This window comes from Mesocricetus auratus, unplaced genomic scaffold, assembly GCF_017639785.1.
Source record: "Mesocricetus auratus isolate SY011 unplaced genomic scaffold, BCM_Maur_2.0 Super-Scaffold_100008, whole genome shotgun sequence".
NCBI lineage: Eukaryota > Metazoa > Chordata > Mammalia > Rodentia > Cricetidae > Mesocricetus > Mesocricetus auratus.
Window position 1 is genome coordinate 65,859,938 of NW_024429192.1, and position 24,388 is coordinate 65,884,325.

The 24,388-nt window shown below is 40.9% G+C and overlaps 1 protein-coding gene across 1 annotated transcript in view; it reads right to left on the reverse strand.

Moving 5' to 3' along the window:
- The window catches only part of LOC101828273 (LIM domain containing preferred translocation partner in lipoma), a 583,098-nt gene that overhangs the window by 380,795 nt on the left and 177,915 nt on the right, over positions 1-24,388 (reverse strand). The window contains exon 5 of the mRNA XM_040751025.1: positions 1,632-1,833. Coding sequence (XP_040606959.1) covers positions 1,632-1,824 — 193 coding nt within the window. The 5' untranslated portion in view covers positions 1,825-1,833. The remainder of the gene's footprint in view (positions 1-1,631; positions 1,834-24,388) is intronic.

Here is a 24,388-nt window from a genome sequence, read left to right on the forward strand (position 1 = left end):
CCTATTTGTAGGAAGTCCATTTGAATTCCTTAGGTAGGAGAGGAACTAAAGATGCCCTGCAAATCACACAAAGGAAATGCAAAGAAAACAAGTCAGGAAGCTAACACATGGCTTTCTCTGCTTTTGAGCAAGGGTTTCCCCCCCATAACCCATGTTTGATTCTTCCCCCATACCTAGAGCAGTGAATCTCAACCTTCTAAATGCTGGGACTTTATTGTATTTCCTCATGCTGTGGTGACCACCCCCCAAAAACCCATAAAATTATGTTTTTGCTACTCCAAAAATATAATTTTGTTACTGTTATGAATCGTAGTATAAATATTTGATATGCAGAGTATCTGATATGACTTCTATACAAGTAATGTTCCAGATCACAAAGGGGTCACAAAAAACAGATTGAGAATCATTGCTCTAGAGGATGATGAGTCAGTGCAAACCAACTTCACAAAGAGCTTAGTGAACTGCATAAGTGCAGTCTCCTTCAAGAGCGATGAAGCTTCCAGTGCAGGCACTGGGGTCAGCAAGTACATGGACAACCTGTAATTTTCCCAGAGAAGCATGTTCATGCCTTGGCAATGCCTTTTCTAGGGAATGCTTTTTCTAGGGAAGGGACATACAGAGACCCATCAAGATCCACAGCTTGAGTGTGCAGAGACCTGTCATTTCTTCTCATATCCTCTGACCCTGAAGTCACCTTACAGAAGGAAAACATCTGAACCCTGTGTCTGACAGGAGCCCTAAAATGCTAGAAGGTCAATGTAGTAGTTAAAATTGTGGACTAATGGTGTGGTTCCTGGGAAGTGGGAAAGACTCAGAAAAAAAACAGAAAGTGGAGGCAATAACAAGGGGTATGAAATAATCCCCTGCAATGTTGCTACAACAAATACAACATGTCATCCAAGAACACAATAGAGAGAACATGAGAGACAGAACAGTCATTTGTCAAAAGTTAGATGGGTATGTTTCTGGAAGTCTCACACTACTCTATATGGTTTTAAGTCACTGCTTCATATGTGTAAAGGGGCTTTTGACATTCCTTAGTGCAAATACAAAGACTCTTCTAAAACCAAGATGCTGTCTGGCCACGACTGCTAATGTGAGAATGCATGGCATATCTAAACATTACATGCTCAGCTCATGCAGATATTCAAAACCCACTTGATGTAAAATGAGGATGTTGCTCCTAGAACCCCTGGAAGTAAGGCTTTCTCCAAATCATCCACAGGGCTTTTTGTCCTATGGCTTTCTCACTGAACTACTGCTTGGTGGCATTTTGACACTTGTCTGATGGTAACAGTGAGAACCACTGGGTAGTAGACACATCCCCACAGGAGGATAGGGAAGGGTGAGATACAAGGCTCCAGAAAGGCTCTGTACGAAGAGGTCCTGTTTCCATCTGGGCCACTATTGCTATTTATTACTGTAAAGTCCCAGCTATTGAACTCTGTGAGGACTTAATCTCTTTGTTTCTAAAAGGTGGCTGGTATAAACGGCTATGGGGAGCTGATTAAAATGGGACAGCTCATAAATTGTGGCAAATATACCAAGAAATCACCTTCTGACACAACCCTGATTGCAAACCAATGTCTTATTATGCTGATTTCTTTCCCACTGCAGGCCCCACAACTCACTCTCTCCTCCAGGCTGCTTGTACGGGTTATACTTGGGTTTTGGAGCAACTACTGGCGCAAACTTCTTGGGTGGCTGTTGTGTCGACACTGAGATACTGGGGGTCCCAAAAGAATGGGTGGTCTCCATCCGTGCAGGAACGTGGCCAAGAGGCTCACCAGTGCTTTTGGGTGGCAGCCAAGATGGGTGAGACATCGTTGAAATCTGCAGTTAGAAAAACAGACACAATGTTCAGTGTGGCTGCAAGAACATAAGAGAAAGAAGCTGACCAAAGAGTTAGATTGGGAGATGGAGGCCAAAGAGAAAATTATTCACACACACTCTTGAGTTTAAACTTATCCAGTAGACATCAGGGAAACAGGAAATATTTATTTTGTTAGCAGATACATGACAGCATACTTTAAAATGTCTTCTCTACAAGACTACCCCTCCTCCCAGAGGCACTTGGGGGCAGGGCACAGAGGTACTGGTTGCCAAAATGCCTGAAAGAAATACTGAAATTTATTAGAGAAAGAATATCCAACACCAGCAATGCAGTGATGGCCCTGTAAATAAAAGAAATGGCCATTAACCCCTAACAAAGCTGGAGAATTATGAAAAGTTACTGTAACTCCATGAGTGATACCCAGCCTGGCCCAGACCCTGTTCTTGCAGGGTCTCCATACTGTGTAAAGAGAGAATTGAGTTCTCTGTCAGGATATGCCAATCACTCCTCCAGGCAGTCTGCCTGCTGGGCAAGAGTCTCACAGACTTTTGAGGAGGGCTCTCCAGGCCTGATTGCAAGAGCTCTCCAACACAGTGAGGCCGGAAGGTACCCTGCACCCACTCCTAGCCCCACATCTACCTAGTAATTTATTAATTGAACTGAATTAATTAAGAGGGCTACATGATTACCTCCAGATGTCTATAAAGACAAAGGACAGAGCAAAGGCGGCAACAAATGAAGGGCCCAGCCTGTGGCAGAGCAATGGAAAGAGCAGGAAAAGCTGAGACACACAGCACTGGGAGGAACTCACATGTGCCCAAGCCATGAATGAACAGTACAGTCCAGAGCCCTTCTGATGGCATGCTCAAAAATTATGATTTACAAACCCAAAGCTTCTTTAATTCATGGAGCTTTTATGTAAACCAGTAAAAAATATTGAAGAGCTTTATGCTTATATCATCAATTGCAATGAAAACTGGGGGGGGTTACCTCCATTCTCATAGAAACTGAAAATATAGACCATTTACCCAAAGGGAAACAGGTGCTGTTCTATCAAAAGATGCACATAACTCCTTGAATAACCAAAGGGGAAGAAATTGAGATTAAAGATGCAGATTGCTGAAGCCAGTGGTGACACTGGTGTCCCTCTGGTCCCAGAGCCTTCTTTTCCTTTTCCTCCCCTTGTATGTGCACTGAGACTCATATACTTAAAGAGCTGTGAGCTTATGATAGGACCATCATAAAGAACAATAATCAACAAATGTCTGTTTTACTCAGAGTTTTTAAATATGAACATATGGAATCATTTAAAGAGACTAAAACTAAGCCTATATCTAAGGTTAGAATAGCAAAAAATAAAATAAAAATAAAAATAAATAAAATAAAAATGATTTTTCTTATTAATTGAGCCTATCTTTCACGAATTTGAGATGATGGTACTGTTTTGACATTCTGCGTGACTAAGGTGAATATAAAACAAGGAATAGAGGAAAGCAAGGAAGGTTTAAAAGTTGTAAAGCTCTATGTGTGCTGGTAGTAGAAATTTTGATTGTTTATCTTTAAATGGGTTAATAGCATCATTGCACCTTTGCTGTAAATTTAGCTATTCCAAACAAAAGCTTTTCAATGCAAATAATATAACATGTAATGGTCTCTGGTACAAAAATGCAAATTTGCAGAGCAACCCTGTACTACTTACCAGCTATGATGTGCCGGGTTAATTAGCTATGCCTCAGATATAAGGAAATAGGTCATTGCTGGGGCTGCATTAAGAGGAAAAGGGTAAAACTCAATATGAAAACAGCCCTGCACCCTATAGCCTTGTGAATCCCCCTGGTGAAACCTTCATCCTCACAGGAAGCATTTTGAGCTTGCCCTTCATTGAGTAATACATCTGTCTGCAGATGACCACCACAGCATCTTATATATGCCAATAGTAATCCACGGTTTATAATGAACTGCTGTGCTCCTGCCTCTGTCCTTATGGTGCACCCACCACCACCAATTCTACTTCCTCCCAATCCCTGGCTCCTAAGCCTACCTACCGCTTTTGTATTGCCTCAACTCAGATGCGTGGCCATGAATGACCAATACTTTTTCATACTAACAGTTTACTGCAAATTCCTGGGTGGTATGGCTGTACTATCGTAAGACAATTTGAAACTCTCTTCTGCAGGAGTGGTAAAATAACATGTGTCTCCCCTGTAGTTCCTCCCAACTGTACAGAATCTCTATTTATCTCCCCATTAGCTTCATGGGTGCAATTTCTTTAACCTCTCTTTACTTAGCATGTAATGAATCATGCTGATAGATTCCCAAATAGTGTAACATTTTTGCAATCCTAGGGGGAAAAAAATCCTGTCACAGTTAGTAGAGTGCTTTGCTGTACTAATGAAAAAAATTCAACTTTTGTTTTGACGTTTGTGCCTGAGACCATGAGACCATTCTGTAGAGGTGTGCCCTTGGTCACTTTCCTTTTTATCATCAGGCTTTCACTCTCAGAGGTTCTCAATCCCAGTGCAGTCTCAATTAACTTAATAATGACCCCAAATAATCTGATCTCTAAAGGCTCATCAGAATTCAGTGGAAATCCTTCTACGTGTGTGAGACTTTAATAACAGATGCTAATCCTGTTTCTAATACCTTTCATGAAAATACTTCTCAGCTGAGGTGACAGCATGTACATCTTACAGAAAATTCTTTTACTCAAGATTTTTTCACTGCAACCATTCAAACAAGCTACCCCTCAGTTACAAATAATTTCTCACCCAGAATGCATCATTTACGTCCTGGTGATTAATTCCTGTTAGTTCTTTAGAATGTAAGCCATGCATTTAATCCTTTGTTCAGGTGGTATACCTTGCTCAGCCCCTGCTGGTAAGCACTCATCACATGATTGGCAGCATGCCCAAGTCCCAAAGTAAATTCTCCAATGCTTGAGAGCAGAACTCCTACTATTATAATCCCAAGGTCTAGTTCATGATAAAAACTCAATCAAAATACATATTTACTTAATGATTAAGTAAACGCATGTCTATCACTATGTCTCCAGATGAATCAGATTCTGCTTTTCACTCAAAATGCCTAAAGTCGGGGGAGTCACATTTCTATAAGTGCAATGAAAGGGAGTAACATAGAAAAGAGATGAAAAAATGCAAGGATCTGTCAAGAGCATGTTTGGAGAGGTGGCTCCTATCAGGACTTAGAAATCCTTGAAATCTGGAAATATATCAGGACCAACAACAATGGCAAAAATGAACGACACAGGCACTGAGAAAACTCAGTAGGATAACGCACTTGCCATGCATGTTTAGTGACCCAAGTTCAAATCCCCAAATCTCACATAGAAGTAGGGCACAGTATTGCATGTCTGTAATTCCAATACTACTACAGAGAAATAGGAGCTAGGGATAGCAGTATCCCCAGAAAGTCTAAGTCAGATAGCCCACATGGTACAAAACAATGAAAGTCTACCTCAAAAACAAGTTAACAGGCAAAGACTGACAACTGAATTTATACTCTGACCTGACATAACACACATACATGACAGAGGGAAGGAAAGGCAGACAACAGAAGATGGGGGGGGGAGACATGAAGGGAGGAGAAGGAAGGGGGGGAGGACGAGGAGAAAGGAAGCAGGGAGGGGAAAAGAGACAGAAACAAATCAAAGCATGTGTGAACCAAATTAGTCCATGCAAGATGGATCTGAGGAGCGTGGCCTTTCTCTGGCCCTCACTGGAGTCTCAGTTACATTAGAGTGACTTTTACCAGAAAATGTGTGCATCCCAAACTAAACATCTGTAAACTTCCAAAAACTCTAATGTTTTATGGTTGTTTTCTCTAAATCTGAACCTTGCTTCTGATAAGGGGGTTTGAGGAACAGATGGAATAGCATATGCCTGCTGAGGCCCCTAGTAGCTTGTCAGAGACAGAATCGGTGAAAACACATAAGCAGGCAGGGTGGCAAGGTCCCAGCCCTCACCTTGCTCTTCCTTCTTCTACCTTGAGGTAGGTTTCGCTCTAGCCTATGATCATTGTGAAAGAGAGAAGTGAAACAGAGGACCCCCGCCCCAGACACTGAAAATGAAGCAGCAGCACCAGCAGAGAGGCAAACATGAGAAAGGGCCCCGATCCCAGCCATATGCCTCCTGCCAGAAAGAGTTACAGACAAGATGCCCTGTCTTCAGGTCCCAGTTGTGTGCAAAGCAAGTAGGAAAAACCTATGCGGTTTCACTGATCACCTTCTCCATGGCTCTCGGCCATCTCTCCCCAGTAATTATAAAGGAACAGTAAAGCTACAGATTGACAAGAAATACCAATGTTTACTAAGGACTGACTAAATATGAAGGGATATCTAATGACCACAGAGTCATCACAGCGCTATATGGGGGTGTGCTATCATGACCTACATTTTAAAAATATCAAGAACATAAGGATGAAGCTGGTAATCTACCTCAGTGATAGAACACTTACCTAGTATTCATAAGGCTTTGGAATCGATCCTTAGGACCACTATCTGCCCAGCCATCCCCAAAAGTAAAGTTGCAAGAGGCAGCACAACATGATTAGTATATACAACTACCAAATTACAAACTAAAAGAGCTTCAGCATGGACTCTTCCTTGTAGACTATATGTCTGGAAATAGTAGTCTGGGCTCTTACCATCCCTACATACCCCTCTTGGATAGCAGTAGTTATAATACATTCTTTCTGTCATACTGATGAGGTCAATATTCAACAGATCAAACTAATCAAAATCACAGAGAATGTAAATTGTTCAAAAGGGCAGATGATGTTCAAGACCCTCCCTGTATAGGTAAGAAAACTGAGGGCCACAGTTAAGTGGAGAACCCTCTGTATGAGTCTATGAATACCAATTCACCGGCATTTGTGAACCATGAACAGGCTGATATTGGATCCGAATTTTCTTTTTCTTCCCACCAAATCAATATTTAATTCTATAAGCACTTCTAAGATTCCTGGGTAACAACCGTTACATGGCAGTACACAACATCTGGTGCTATAAGCCTCAAATTGTGATTTCTAAAACCACCTCCAAACTGAGCTCGTGTGGGATCACTCTGTGTATGTTTCTGGTTATTTACCTTGCACCGATGGGGTCACACAGGTCTTGGGATGTGGAAATCTGGCACGGTACCACTGCGATAGAGCCCCAGCTCCTTACGTAGACATCCTGACTCCAGGGTTGAGGTTAAGTGCCATCAAGCATCCACATTAATCTTTGCCTTGGTCCCTCAATAACTGATTCCTTAGTGTATGAAGGACAAATTGATGATATGGAGGGAGGGGAAGAGAAATTAACACCCAGCAATTCAGTGATGTAGAACTAGAGACTGGGGGGCTGTGGCTCAAACATCAGAAGTTAAAGGCAGACTACAGTTTAGAATCTGTGTCCATCACCAACAGTATGTTTTATTTGAACAAGCATTTAAGACTTAAATAACATGTTCTTAAACCATGAAGGGTTTTCCTTAACTGACCTCAGTGCCTTGCTAGAATTACCAAACTGCTGCTGGGAGGTTCTTGTTTGCATTATGAATTATACAGCAAAAGGGATTCCACTATGACATCTTCATACATGTTTATATACACTCTGAATGGCTTCAACCCTCCTGTTACTCTCTTGCCCCACCTCCTTCTGGTTCCCAAATAGCTCCCTGTCTACTTTTACATTTCTTTTTTTTTTTATTCCACATATATGACAAACATATTTGCCTTTATTAATCTGGGTTTTTGTTCCTTAAACATGCATGATCTCTAGTTGCAAACATTTTCTGGCAAATGACGTAACTTGGCTCTTCTTTGTAGCTGAGGAAAGCCCCATGTGTAAACACTGCATTTTCTTTCCTCACTTTTCTACAGTGCCACAGAGGCTGATTCCATAACTAAGTCAACCTTGATGGTGTATCTGAGAAAGCTTCCCCATTTCCCATGTCCTTACCACAAACTGGAGTACTTGTTGACGATGGTCGTGTGGACATGAACAAGGGAATCTCACTGTAATCCAAAGCTGCTTTTCATCACTCCTTTGTTCTCCTTTTCAACTTCTCCCTACCCCAAGCCCCCCTCGCCAAGCTGGGATCCCAACACAGACCACTGTTCACTCTGGACAACTCCTCTCCTGGTCAGCTCCAGATCACCACACCTATCAATACCTTTTCAGATGTAAAGATGTGCCCCCCACCCGGGGTACAGCTATTCATCCAGTACTGCCTGCTTATATCTGGCTGGAGGCTTTCTGACATTCAGAATTCATAATCAGCTTCCAGGCTTAATTCAAGACAGGAGTCTACAGCACAACTTTAGTTCTCTGGGAGCAAATATCCTCTGAGGATGCCACAGTTCCGTTGGAAGGCAGTCTAAATATGAGTCCGCTCACATGCCTTATAAATTTTGAAAAGACCCTGACAGCAAAACTATTAAAAAACAAGTAAAGTTAAGTCTGGGGATTTCAAATCATATATACTTTTCCTCTCAGCTCATCAGAGGCAGTATACCGTCTTCCCCTCCTTTTTTTTTTTTTTTCTTGTTACCTGCTTTCCTAATTCTTGCCTCTTCCCATTGGGGAAGGGAGTCATGGATTAATCTCAGTAATTACGAAGGTATCAATCAAGACTTACTATGCACAAGTAAATAAACACTTTAGGCAAACCTTTTCCAAACTGTATAGGTAAGTCCCTACCAGTGTAATTATAAAGCAGGTACGCCACAGCATGTGACGGAAGCGTGGGAAGGCAGCACTGAAGAATGAGGCAGCCTGAAAACTATACACAATTGCTAGTGGAACGGCAAACTCCATCGTGTTTGGAAGAGTAGGTCATCAGAGTAGGAAGGGTAGAGCAGGGCCTGCACCGGGCTGAAAATTCCCTTCACTTCTCTCTACAGACATCTCTGGAAGGATTCTGGCCCGCTCCCTGCATGGACAGCTGGCATTGCTCAGAAGGAGCAAGGAGAACAACGCCACAGAAATGCCAACCCTTTATATAGGCTTTCTCAGAGACACTGGAAATACTGGAAGCAGCACTAGACTTAGACACAGAACAGCCGGCCACAACTGCTTGCACTAATTGGCTCTGTGACTTTAGCCCTGCGCATCTTTAAGTCTCGGTACGTCTCCTTAGCTGGAGTCTAAATTTACTTTCTTGCAAACGTTCTGTCCAACGACTCTGGTGTCCCATAGTTCCCCAAGACTATAAGCTGAGTCAATTGAGGTTTCATATAAAACTATGTTCTAACAGCTAGGTATTCTTACCCTTGCCCCAGACCGAGGAGATATAAAGTAAGGTGGGGGCAGAGTAAGAATCAAGACAGATCCATGACCTGCCTGGCACAGAAAATAATGTAACTGATGTACTTGCTGCTCCTGGCAACACAGTGGGAAGCCAGCAAAGTCAACCAGCAGCAAAAGGAGAAGCACAGGTCCTGGAGCTCAATTGTAAGTCCTTGGTATCAGAAGTGACACAGGATAGAGATGCCCCCATAATGCCATGGTCAACATCACTGCAAAAAGAAACAAGGAGCTGGCAAGGAGGAGACAAACACCCCTGAACACGAGGGCTTCAGAGGAGGCTAGGAGAGAGTGGCCTAGTGCTAACCAGACTTCTCTGCAGCCATGTTTTCTTATTAGTCATGGGAAAAAGACAAGATAAGCTATTGAGAGTAAAGAGGTCACTGGGGGTCCCTATACACATTAGGAATTCATGTATTTCTTCTATGTAGCATGCAAATATCCCCTCACATTTACAGGAGCTGAAGTGGCTTACGCAATTTAAAAGAGCACTTAGAAGCTGTCAGAGGCAGAGGGGAGGACCCAAATATTCTACCAGAAAAGAAAGCTCATAGTGGGAAGTTTGACTAGGCTAGACTGGGTGATAACCAAGTGGACTGGATAAAAGACAACTGAAGTGGACATGACAGCAAAGCATCCTTCTTCCAAAATATTCAGTATCTATACCATTGATATTGACCACTGACCACAAAGGACCACAAACCATTCACTCTAAAACAAGTTCAATAGCAACGGTTCCATCTGACATGGCCAGCAAGAAAACAGTATCTCAGAACTCAGTTTCCCTAGCTGTGAAATAAATTCCTTCCCACAGTGTTTTATACTCTATGATAACACTGTTCTTCTAGGCAGTGCCCTATGTTTACATAAAACCTGGTCCCAAGGAGTCTCTGAGTCTCTGGCACTAACATTAAATTTCTTGTGGGTATGTGTGAGCAGCTAAAAATGAGGGGCAAAGAACAACTCGAGTTTGTGTGCATTCAGGAATTTACTTCTGAACAGAGAACTCGGGGCATAAGAACCTAAGATGCTGTGTGCCTAATTCACAAAGGATTTGCCCTTCCAAACAGGTAAGAGAGCGATGATGGGAAAACTCAACCACAGAATCCCTAATAAAGCTTAGGAGTGTCTTTAGTGGTTATCTGGAATCTCTCCTTCTAAAGCTAGCAATAAGTACTCAGCTCTGCAAGTTAATTGCTGCTCAGTAGTCTGCATTCCTTCAGCAGCAGCATGTGCAAACTTGTATTAGACACCATGCTTTAGCTATCTGTTTACACGTCTGCTGTACCCATTACATAGACTGTGGAATTTTACTAGCACTTGAGGTATGTTTTAATGACTTTTAATGTTTTAATACTCTTGTTTGTATCATAACAAAAATAAGGATAAGACACAAAGCCCATCTTACTAATAAGTTGAAAAAGTAGAATTATTTTTTATTAGGATAATGCTGTACATCAACACCACATGTTGTCTGTGAGGCTGTACATCTTCTTATATAATAAAAAAACACATCGCTCACCAAAACCTGTCAAATATGTTCCACATAGCCTGGGTGACAACACTGTGCAAAACTATCTTAAAGCGTTTAAAGTTTGATCACTCTAGTTGACTGGAGTTAATATCATTGAGTTGAGATGTTAAGATAAACTCTGTGGTATAAGATGTGTCTCTACTTGTGATTTTAAGTTTCTGTTTTAAAAATGAAATAGAGATGTAAGTAAGTTGACATTTTAAATGTCCAGATAGTGGAAAAATAAAGTGATGATAAGGGTAATGGAAATTTTCTACAAAGATTATGAGGGAATTTTAGAAAACATGAATTAACCCTAGGCATATAATTATGACTTAACATGGTAATTTTTGATGAAATAAAAATCTAAATAGGACATAAGTTCAACTATGTTAATAGCAGCATTATTTGTAATAGCCAGAACCTGGAAGCAACCTACATGCCCCTCAACTAAACAATGGATAAAGAAAATGTGGTACATTTACACAATGAAGTACTACTCAGCAGGAAAAACCATGGAATCTTGAAATTCACAGGCAAATGGACTGAACTAGAAGAAACCATCCTGAGTGATGTAACAAGCATTCTTCCCGCCAGCCTGGTCCCAGAGTCGCATCAGTCCCAAATGAACGCGCAGGACAGTATATTAATTATAGACATTTGCAAGAGCTCTCTCTCTCTCTCTCTCTCTCTCTCTCTCTCTCTCTCTCTCTCTCTCTTTCTTTCTTTCTCTCTCTCTCTCTTTCTCTCTCTCTCTCTCAGTTTTGGGAGTACTAAGAGTTAAGTTCTGAGTTTGAATCATTACAGATCATCTACCAGACACTATTCTCCATGGTTCCTCATAATTATGAGGTGATTATATATAAATTCAATTCTTATCTGCTGTTCTAGTTGGTGTACCCATTAATAAGAACCTATTCAAAGTATTGCCAATGACATAACAAGTAACAGAGTCTAGGAATTGTGATGGTGTCTTTGTTCAAGTGAAGATCACACATAGTCAGCTACTGATCCATGGGTTCCAGAGAGTTAAGAACCTCTCATGTCTGGAAATGTGATTACAGTTGCACAGGGCAAATAGCAATTGGAGACAGACTTTAGGACTGCTACTTTAGAGCATGTGCCCCCAATTAAGAACTAAAGAATGGAGGACTGAGAGATGACTCAGCAGTTAAGAGCACTAACTTATCTTCCAGGGCAACATGACTCAATTCCCAGCACCGAGGTTGACTCTCAAGCATCTGTTTCTCCAATCCCAGAAGATTCAAAACCCTTTCCTGGATTTGGTGAGCACTGTACTCAGTGGTGAACAGATATCATTCAGGCAAACACTTATAAATGCAAAATAAAACTAAATAAAATCTAAAAAACAAAACAAAAGACAGAAAGAATGGGTAAGTAGTGTAGAAAGGAGCAAAAGAGCGCATGACCTCACTCCAGCTCCTGCGCCTTTCTACAGAGTAACAAATGCCACTTGCTATGAAGACAAGCTGAACCACTCCAAGTGCATTTGTATCATCCAGCTTCCCCATGCCCTATACTACTTAGTAGTAACTATAATATTTATTGTCTTGTAAGTACTGCAAGAAGTTTACCTGGGTCTTAATTTGGAACAGAAAAAAAAATGGCATCCACCATGTGTTTAAAGCAATTCACTAAACAGTATGAGTAATGGTAGCAGAATTGCTAATACTTTTTTCACATTTCTAAATCAGTGTTACAGAGGTATAAAGGAAGAAGTCAGAATAATCCCGCACAGGCCAACAGGTATATATGATATAGTCTAAATAAACGGTTTTATTTGATCTTCATTGCAAATTCCAGGCACACATTTAAAGCTAGGGAAGGAACAGTACAGAGTGGGGAACACAGGGTGAGAATGTGGCAACCTTTGCTTAAGACAGACCTCATCCGGACACAGTGACCAGGACTGTAATACTCTGGGTCTCCCTCTAGTACTTTCCTAAATGTTGCAACTACACAGTTTATTCTCCCAGGTCATGGTCTTCCCTTCTTAGACTCTTTTTGTGATAAACAGGAATTCCCCAAAGGGTTTCCCTGAAGTAAGATGTTATATAATAGATAACAATAACAAGCTGAGGCTTAATAGAACTCCCCATCTGAGTGTTGACCACACATTCAAGTCATAGAGAATTCGGTAAAATCCCTCAGACTCACTGTGGAGGACAGTGAATCAGCACCCACAGATGCCACACAACACAGTGGCTGCACTGTTGCTAGGTGTGGATTACAAAAGAAATTCTGCCAAAATATATGCACTGCCTTGAGATTTGGAAGCCTGGGGGAGCGGCAGAGGCCACGTCTGATGACTCTGCCTGATTGCTATTGGAAGCCTAGTGGAGGGCTTTGGGGGGCACAGGGGCTCTGCATTGACACTCTCATGGTCACTCCTCAGCATGGGAGCTTGTCAAACAGCATCAGCCCTGACAGAGGGCACCAGGATCCCATGTCTCAGAGGTCACTCACCACCTTTCTGATCACTTCTCTTATTCAGCACATTATTGAACTTGACAGTTGACAGAAAGCCTGGTGACCTTTCTCTTTGTTGGCTATAAAATAATGGGGTTTTATATATATATAGTAGTTCTGGGGTTCAATTCCAGATGTTCATTCTAGCATCTACTCCATGTGGGCTTTCTGATGGTTTCTTAGCTACTAAAACTCTATTGAGTCTATTCTACATAAATACCAAGAACAGCTGTTTACTTATAGAAAACCCTGACTTTAAAACACAACCAAAACCCCTCAAGGTACTAACAGTTTGATTCACAAATGGAAAAAAAGAATATTTTATGAGAAAGAGACGTGTTCAGGTCACAGAGCAATGGGTCATTCCAGGAAAAGGAACCATGCCTTCTTTTTAAGAGATTCTGGACTCTGGGAAGATTGGGGCTCTGCCCACGAAGCACCCAGTGCTGATGATTGAGTCAATAGGTGCCCCCCAAAAAATCTACTGTCTGCATTCTGCCCTGGGTCCTTCACTAATGGGCTGCTTCTCTAGCCAAAGATGACACACGGGGAAAGGACCTTATCTCCAACATTCACAACTCAATCTTCACGCTCATGAGGGAATTTTCTTGGATTCCAGTTGTAGCAGAGCTTCCTAAACTTTCAGTTCCCTCAAAGATGAAGGTGAAGAACCAAAGGTGACAAAACAGACTTGACATAGCTTAAAGAGGCGAAGGAATGCCTGATCCCAAATGTTCAGATGGTGACAATCTATAGTTAAAATGCCTTAGAGAGAAAACTCCAAGGGAGTAGCTATGGGACTCAAGAATGTCAGACTACATGAGCTCAGTTTCTCATCAGCATCTCTCTTTGGAAATGCCTCAACATCTTAAGTGAAGGGAAGATACCCACACAGTCTAGATCCTGTTGAAGTACAGAGACCACCAGAAAACAGGATACAAATGTGAGCCAAACATGGTAATACTGATGTGACTCAAGAAAAATCACTAATTCACTCATGCCCAAAATAAGAAAATTCCAGAAACTCATAAGGTGAAATGAGTTTGGTAATTAATATGAAAAATAGCAAGAGGGGCCAGGAAGGTGTAGTTGCACCAACTCTAGCACTGAGCTCACAGCTTTGCTGTCAGGCCTCGTAGGGCTTACAGGCCTCTGCTTCCTCAGCTATAAATGAAAACACTCTTCTGTGACTGGCTCAGAAAACCTGAGTGAAATAATGAGTGCATGAGCATTTTGGGGTGTGTGTGTGTGTGTGTGTGTGTGTGTGTGTGTGTGTGTGTGTGTGTGTGTGTGTGTGTACATGCGCGCAAGAAAATCATTAACAAAGGCATTTCAGGGAAAGTTATAAATGAATATTCTCAAGCCAGGGTAACAAAAGGAAATTAAACATAATAGTAATGTAAAAATGTGATAGATGGGAAAGACAGTGATCAGAACTTTTCTCAACAATGATGTCTAAAGGAGAAGAGAAACCAGCTGAGGCTGTCACAATCCTCTCAGTTCCTGTAGCACATACAACAATGGAAAGATTTCAGGGAGGGGCAGCACAAACATTTCAACTATGACACCAAGGGCATGGGACACAGCCCTGAGAAACTGAGACTTCTACCTAGTAATGATCATCTTAACATGTGTGCACTTATAGGTATCTAAGCATTGGAGAAGGGTCAGTAAGTCGGGGCCGGGGAAGGGGACAGCTTGTCTTGCTAGCATAAGCACTGATGTTGGATCCCTAGAATTCAGATGAAAGAGCTAAGCATTGTGGCATACAAATGTAATGCCAGTGCTGGAAAGGTGAAGCCAGAGCAAGACCTGACAATTATTTTACCCTAATCAGTGAACTCGAAATTAAGAGAGACCCTGTTTCTAAAACAAGGTGGACAGGCCCTGAGGAATGACATCCATGGATGGCCTTTGGCCTCCACATGCACATGCTCACAAATTTCCAGGGCAGAGGTCTTCAGCTCCCTGGTTAGGTTGACTCATAGATACTTTCTTGAAGCTATTGTCAATGGGAGTGCTTCCATGCTCTGTGTCTGTGTGTTTGCCCTTGGTATACAGAAAGTTTTGTACATTGACTTGTTTCCTGCCACTTTGCTGGAAGAGTTGATCATTACTAGATTTTTTTTTCTGGGGAAGTTTTTGGGTTGCTAATACATACTATCATTTCATACATGCTTTTATGTATAATATCAAATCAGCTGCAAATAAGGATGACATGATTTCTTCTTTTCTTATTTACAGTCCTTTAATTTCCTTATTTTTTCTCATTGTTCTAGCTAGTGCTTCAAGCACTATATTGAAAAGAAATAGGTTTAGTGGACAATTGTCTCATTCCTGATTTTATTTTTCTCCATTTAGGAGGATAATGGCTATTTGTTTGTCATAGCTATACTTTTTATTATAATGAAATCTGTTCCCTCCAGTTCTGCCCTCCCTAGAACTCTTACCATGAAAGCATGTTAGATTTTGTCAAAGGCTTTCTCTCCATCTATTCAGATTACCATGTGATTTTTTGAAGTTCATTTATGTGATTTATTACATTTATGAGCCTATATATGTCAAATTATCCCTGTATATCAAAGACAAACACAACTTAATCTTGGTAAATATCCTTATTATAAAAGCCTGTATTCAGTTTGCAAGTATTTGATTTAGGTTTTTACAACTATGGTCATCAGGGATATTGGCCTGTAATATTCTATTTGTTGCTGTTAATCAGTTTTTACCTTGCTCCAGCATTAGTGTACTATTGGCTTCATGGAAGAAGCGAAAGACTAGAACTGCTGTGAATCAATCTGGGTCAAAAGAAAAATTTAAATTAAATCTTGACATTTGCAGGTAAATGGCTGGAACTAGAGAATAGTATACTGGCTTAGGTAACCCAGGCCCAGAAAAATAAAACACTGCATATTCTCTGCTATTTGTGGATCCTAGCTCCAAATCATTAGATGTGAGTATGCAACCTGAAGTAAATGTAGAAATTAGGAAAGTCAAAAGGCACTAATACCTTGTAGACAATCAGCACCCATCAAATTGAACATGAAACCAGTCAATGTAAGAGAACTCTGCCTGGAACTTTAAACCTAGTCAACTAGCTGTGGCTTGTGGAGTCCTGATCCCTAGAGGGGAGCCTACAATTGTCACTTTGCTAAGCCACTATAATTTCTAATGGCATTCTAAGTAGTTATCCCTATACCTGCAGACAAAGGTAGCTCTCACCCTTCATCAAAGGACTTCTTTCTTCAGCATATAGAAACCATTGCAGAAAACACCTCTGGTCAGCAATGGGTCATGGAATGCCTGCCCCAACTGATACACCTAATATGCAACCCCTTTTACTATTGCACAGAGAACACTGCAGAAAATGTAGCAGAAAGCGTTTAAGAACCAGTAGACCAGAACATCTTCAAAATGACTGTATGTAACAGGGAAATACAGCCAGGAGTCTCAAAAATATGGCTACCTAACACAGACCAGCTGAGTGACAACACCTGTTGGCACCCCAATACAGATGGGGGAAATGCCACCGGGCTCTACTTACAGATGATTAGCTATAGGCAATCAATAACAGGAAACAGAGAGAACACATCCTCCCCAGGGATGATCCCTAATTCATTGGAGTCACTAGTCATCCATAAAAATATACATCTACACAACACTAATGATTCAGAAGAAAAAAAAATACATAAATGTGTGTGTGCATGTGTGCATGCGTGTGTGCATGTGTGTGTGCGTGAGTGCGTGTGTGTGTCTGTGTGTGTGTGTGTGTGTGTGTGTGTGTGTGTGTGTAACATCATGCCTCCCAGAACTTGAAGGTAAGAACCTGTTGTTGAAGACACCACATACTTCAGATACACACTGGAGGAATTAATCTGATACATATATATTTATATAATTATATAAACAATAATAATTGAAGGAGAAGAGGACATGGATTTGAGAGAAGTGTGGTAATCAGAGAGGATTTGCTGGGGCAGAGGAATAGGCAGGAATGACGTAAATACAGCACTCATGTATGAAATTCTCAAAATACTAAAAATTTTAATTAAAAAAAGCAATTCAAGAACACTTGGCTTGAAGATATGCTCAGATTACAAGAACTGTAGGTGTAAATGACCACTCATCAATCTCTACATTTCCATTTCAAAAAAAGGCATACTTCTCAACTTTTTCAAAGCGCTCAGTTCATGACCAAAAAAAGTTTTAGAATTTCTTTTTAAAAGAATTCACAATGCTTATTAAAATGTTTAATTGTTTGATATGATTGGGATTCTAACATTACAAACTATTCAGTTCAAATGAGATATGAAATTTTTATTAGGCATGCTGAATGTGGAGATATATTTAACCTTACAACAAACAGGAAACTCTAATTATATAGATGTATATACATATCTACTCATATGGCAATGATTAAGAATACATTGAAACTCCCACATTCCTTTGGAAGTCACAGAAACATCACATAAAGGGAAAATCAATATATATTAATAAATATAAATGTTAGCCTCTGACCCCTGACCTCATAACCTCTGGACCTTGCAATTGAGATTTCTGAGGAACTCAGCCGTCTGTATAAACAAAGTGTTCATCACACAAAAATTTTAAAGTAATAGAAGGCTTAACTAAGATATATGGAAGGAAACCATTCAGTGAAAAAATGAAGGAGATGTTAATATTATAAACATTCAATAAAATGTGGCAGTGGGTTAGATGCTTAATGTATAGAGCTGAGATACACAGTGCTGCATAATTAATGCTAACAGTCGGACCCCAGAAAGGCAGTCATAAAGTGATAGGTTCAAGCTGTATGAGATAGATTCATCAATGGCACAGATTCATCTCCCACTTTAACTGAGATACAATGTTGCAACTTTTTTCAATTAAGTTGATCTGTGTATGGGGGGTGTATAAAATACAGAAGCCATCACATCTTAGGTGCCTATTACATCATAACTGTATAAATTCAAGGAAGGCATGGCGGCTTCTCGTGTAGTCAGTATTCTAAAGGCTGAAACAGGTAGACTGTTCTGAATTAAAGGCCACCCTCCATTATAGGATGAGTTACAGGACAGGCTTGGCTATCGAGGAAACGGCCATTTAAAAAAAAAAATGCAACTTTAGTGTTGATGCAAGGTGTGAAAATGAATTACCTGAAAGCAAAGGTCTCTTTTGAGACCCTCAAAACAGAAATGAAACACATCCAGGTCTCCGTATTTTAAGACACTACATTATTCATTATTCTTTTCCACATAGAATTGTTTCCTTGCTTCTCTACAGGTAAGTGAACTCCAGTGAGTGCAATGTTTTCATATACTGTACATATGTAATTGAAAATAGCAGTGTTCTGTTCCATGTCAATGACAGCAATTGCTTTTAAATTTTCAGAAAACGCTATGATGAGCGAGAGTTTGAATTAAACTCCTCTTTAAATATGGCTATTCAACAAAGCAGCTGGCATCAAAGAATGTATTTTCTACAAAGCTTTCATTTTTTAGATACTAAGAAGCAGCCTTTTCTAACATTTTAGCATTAACAAAAACACTAATGGAAAAGTAAAGGTGAAGTATGGCTCTGGGTGTTTGCTTTAGAACCTAAAGTCAATTTCTGCAATATTTTTCACCCTTTGGGAGGAATTTTACATGAAATTCAATCGCTAATGAGAACTATTTCCTTGACTTTTCCTCACTGCAATTTGACAACAAACTTGGAAGAGTTTCTATACCTGTATATGCAATGGATGTCTATAATTAGTGCCTAATATTCTGTGAGAGCTAAAGATAACATCGGGAGGCCACAAGTGTTCTGATGTTCTGTACATTCCCAACAGCTGTAATTAGGTCCCAGTGGAGGTAATATTTAGAAAGGAACAAGGAAAAGAAATCATCAGATGAAAGACAGGAAGAAATGGCCGGTGAGGCAGGAAGATGCATGCAAGCACATGCTCATGTGTATATACCTGTAGTACAGCCCTCTAAGGGTCTCAGCCGCCCTCCCCAGTCACTGGTGAAAACAGGTCCAAGTGCCTGACATGTTCTCAATGCCTATTATTTCCTCGAAATTCAAAACAGATGTCTCTCATTTTGTGACTTTTGTTGTTGCTCACCACTTTAAAAAGAGAGTCTTATATTCCCTTACAATATTCTTCAAATCATGGTACACATAATAGCCAGGAGACTGGAAGTCTCCCAAACACAAAAGCAGCAGGCTCACCAATAAGAGGGAATTTTGGATTAACTACACCATGAGAAGAGCATCCTGGCAACTTTGTACAAGTCTCCACTTAGGTTTTTCCCTAATGTACATGCCCTGCCCATAGCAATGGTACTCTCACCCAAGATTGCATCCGATGTTCACATGGCTATCTCCTCCATTAGATGTGCACCTTAGAACAGTCCTTAGTATTTTTTGTTGATTATAAATATTATAGTTTGTAAAAAGCATAGCATAATTTCCACTGTGTGGCCATGATGCTTGCATGGGCTCCAGGTTGACCTGTGGGCCCCAAGGATGTGCAGGTATAGTTTAGTTCACCCTGACTTTCCAGCCCTGGGTGTGATTGCCCTCCCAGATCCTTCCCATGTTTACTCAGCTATGTAATTAATATGTAAATCCCATATTCTAAGAACATAAGAAAACTACTCAAGGCTACAACTAACCCACAATTGGAAGGTAAGGAGTTCAAGGGAAGATTATTGTCACTCCTTACTGGAGGTACATAGCAAAGACAGGAAGACATTAGCGTGGAAACCTTCTAATTTTGCAGCTACCCTTTATAAAATCATAAAGGTGCTCCCTAACCCCAGGATCTACCTCATTTATCCTGCACCTTCATCTGTCACATCCATGAACTCTACTTTGTGAACCTAGGATTCTACTTCAGCCATGCCAGTATATGCCAAGGCTTCTGGTGAAAACCATTCTTAGAGATTCTTCTAATGCATCGTTTTGAGGTTAAATGGCTGTGGTTTGGGTATGGTCTAAGTATACCCCAAGGCACCATATGCTGACATTTAATCACTACTGTAAATGAGCAAATATACAGAAATACATCACAAGATGGTGTTGAGAGGTTAAGGACATTAAAAAGTGGTTGGAATTAGAAAAGGTCATTGAGTGGAAACTCAAGATTGAAAGGTCTTGAGTGGAGACTCAAGATTGAATCACTGGCATTTCAAAGGAAGAGGGTCAGACAGCACATGGGTGCATTCCATTGAGGCCACCTGCTGCCTACATTCACTGTCAGTAAGAAAGTCATCATCAAATACCATTCCTTGCCTTCCTCAAACCCTAAGTTAAACAAACTGCTTTTCTTTACAAAGTCAGCCCATTTCAGATTCTACCTTAGAGTTGAAAAAAAAAACTGATTACACAACTTCCATTCTCTACCCTGAAAAGCCTTCACATGGTGGCAATGCTCAGTCATTAAGAACACTGGCTGCTCTTCCAAAAGTGTCAGGTTTGGTTCCGGGCACCAATATAATATCTCGTAGCTCTCTATAACACAGTTCTGGGGGCTCCTCTGCCCTCTTTTTGCTCCACAGGTACACATACATGCAAGCAAAACACACACAATAAATAAACAAATATATTGTTTTCAAAGGCCATTTCATGATACTGTAATATAAATGAACCTTTAAAATGTACTAAGTAATGGGGCTAGAGAGACAATTAGGCAGTTAAGAGCACTGACTGTTCTTCCAGAAACTGGGGTTCCATTCCCAGCACCCACATGGCAACAGTCTATAACACTCCGGTGTCAGGGTACCTGACACACTCTTCTGGTTTCTGCAAGTACCAGGCATGGATGAAGGGCACAGGCACACATGCAAACAAAATACTCATACACGTAAAATTAAAAGAAGATCTATGATGTTAAAAAGTCAACCACAAAGGATCACACTGATCGACTGTGTTTACACACAGAGCAGGCGACACCACAAAGCAGAGTGTAGACTGGCAGTTATTTACTGAGAGGTAAAACGAGGTTTGGGGGAAAAGAGTGAAGGTCTATGAGCAGAGTGCTCAATTGAAGGTGATAAATCATTTTCAAAAGCAACACTGTTGATTATACAATGTGGGAAATACACCAAAAAACCCACTGAGGTAACTAACCACTTTCAGTTAATTGAATTATATATTAACGAAGTCCTAAGAAAACAACACTCTAGGCTCTTCACAGATTGTATAACTTGACAGTCCCCATTCTACTAGCATCCCCTACAAATGGTACTTAGATTCCTGGTTAGCATATGCCATCCTGGCTAGCAGTATAATTATTTGTGGCTATTTCCATATCTGGCTCCACAAATAACTTGTGTGTGCTTTCAGAGAAAACAAACACAAGTTTGCTTATATACTCAGTCCTCTGATAAGTTAAGTACTTCTGTGATAATTACAAAACAAATAAAAAAACAGAAAACTGGACCTCATCACACATATTAAATGAAGACAATGATTTTTAGCCAACTTGCAAGCACAGCTTAAATAGGGATAAGCAGCACCCCTGGCTCTGCCTACCTAATCCAACAGTCCAAAAAGCATGCACATGGGATGTAAGAAAAGAATTAAAAAGACTTCTCTGAAAATATTTCTTACAATAAAGCATCCCTGGTTGGAACAGAAATTCAGGTTGGTCTGTCTGTCTGTCTGTCTGTGTGTCTCTGTGCATATGTATCTCTGTCTGTCTGTCTCTTTGTCTTTGTGTCTGTCTATCTGCATCTCTGTCTCTGTGTCTCTCTCTCTGTCTCTCTGTCTGTCTGTCTGTCTCTGTCTCTCTGTCTCTCTGTCTCTGTCTCTCTCTCTCTCATACACACACACACACTGACCAGATGATCTTTTTCTCATTATAAGATCATGAAAAGTGTTCTACTCACTACTTTGATTCAAAGTTTTATACATATGAAATATAGCAAAAAGGTTAATATAACTAGGTAATAAAAACAAAAGATACTTTCCTTGCCTCATAACAGTGACTACCAAAGTTTTATGCTACTATCCTCGACCGCTTATATAGGACGTGAGTCAGAAAGAGAATGAGCTGAAAACAAACTTTCCTATCCGAGAGAGAGAGAGAGAGAGAGAGAGAGAGAGAGAGAGAGAGAGAGAGAGAGAGAGAGAGAGAGAGAGAGAGAGAGAGAGAGAGAGAGACTGTGTGTGTGTGTTTGCATGTATCTTGTACATGCAAAGCATCATGGCCTTTCTACACTAATAAAGGAAAAATAAAATTCTCTATATCCATGGTTCTATGTATGCAAATGTGTGCATATACCTGAGGAGGTCAGAGGTCAACTGCAGGTACTTTCCTTAGTTGCTTTCCACTTTAGATTTGGAGACATTGTCTTTTCTGAACCGGGGGCGCTCTGATTCGGCTAGACTGGTAGCAGTGGGCTCCAGGGAATGTGACTGTCTGGAGAGCCCCAAGCTGGAGTCACAGACACACACCACCACACTGAGCTTCTCTGTCAGTGTTAGGGACCCAAACTCAGGTTTGATTACAAAGCAAGCATTTAAATGGCTGCACCATTTCCCTAGCCCAACTTCAAGTCAATTTTTTTCTGTCCATAGATATGAAAATTTATCTGCACTTCTGTAGTATAGAAAAACCATGATGCTTCTTATACCACAGCACTCACGACAGACCAGTGATTCAAATACCCCTTTATCTGGACTAAAGAAAACTGTTTAATAGCCAATAGATACTACCAGAGAGAACTCATGAATTTCAAAGGTTCTTTCTCTCTAAGCCTAAGAACCACCTGGGCTGCCACTCTCTCTACCTTCCCTAAGAGCAAAGGTACTCCTCGCTCAAATGAAGTCAGAACAAACAACATCTGCTTGTCCCACAGCTCATGCTGCCTTTCCATTCAGCACTTAGGATTATTGCATCAATTGCAAGACTGTGAATGGTAACCATAATTACAAAACTAGGTGCAAAATTCTCAATGTGATAATTTTGTTCCCTGGGCCAAAGCTTGGGACAAGAACACTTTTATCTGCCTGCTGTCTATAATTTCAAGGCAATGTCTCCTATCTTTGTCATGGGTATTGGTGACTGTTACTCCCCCGTTCATAGCCTTAGATCTCAGAAATTATCGACTCAATCAATCCACGTCAGCATTCTCTAAGTTAGGTTCAGTATCCAACATACAGATATCAAAAAATTCATATCTAGATGACTGATAATTCTAATGCAGACCATTTAATTGAATTCAAAAGCTATTTCTAAGGTGTTATTGGTAAAAATGAGGGCACTGAGTATGTTAACAGAAAGATGGCACTAAGAAGAAACTTCAAATAGCTCAATGCAGAGAAAGAAGGCTGCATCACAGCAGCTTCCGGGCCATCCAAGAGTCAACTCTCTCCTGGTGTCCCCGGGTATGACTCTGTCAGGTGCAATTCTCTGCAATGATCCTGTGTTGTATCTGGTCATCACCTCAGAAACCCAGATCCCCCGGGAAACACAATAAAACAAGGACAGAAAAAAAAAAACAGGCTGAAATGCCCAGACAATGTCAGTTGAGTTATACTGAAAAAAAAATGAGGGTCAACATATGTGCCATGTGGAAAACAAGCAGGCCACAACTTGAAACCATGCTTCCCCTGGGGGATAGACTAGTTCAGATTCGCACCAAAGCAGCCTCCTCAAATGCCCTTCCCCACCCTGCATGGAGCAATTTGAAACAGCCCTGCCAAATCCAGTTGTGGTAGATGCCAGCAGCAGGACTGCCTGAGGGGTTCAAAGAATCAAAAGGACAAGCCAAAAATGTACTGAGTTCACTCAGCAGGACATGACCTCTGAGCAGTCCTCAGCAGTGCTGGGAGTACACATTGCAGTACAGAAACCCTGCAATCAAGATGTTGGAAAGCTAATTGTAAAGTTACAGGACAGAACCAACTGAAAATCTAAAGAGCCGGTTGATGATCGTGCTGCTGATTAGATGTGGACAGATTCTAATGACAACACACACCTGCACTGCCAGTAAGTCATACACGTAATTGAGCTGCCATCAAGAGCCAGGTCTGAGGGCTGGTACCACTAGTTACTGGCTGTACAGTCTTCAAGAGCTGACAAGGGCACTCTGCGCTTCCCAAGCTCCTTATCTATGACATGAAGATTGTCAGAGCACACAGTTAAAAGTGAACTCCGATGAATAAGTAGCCACAGGGCCTGCAAGACCTAAGAAACTCATTTGCAAGAATCACAAGTGTCAGGAGAGAAGGAGCCTTACAGATCACA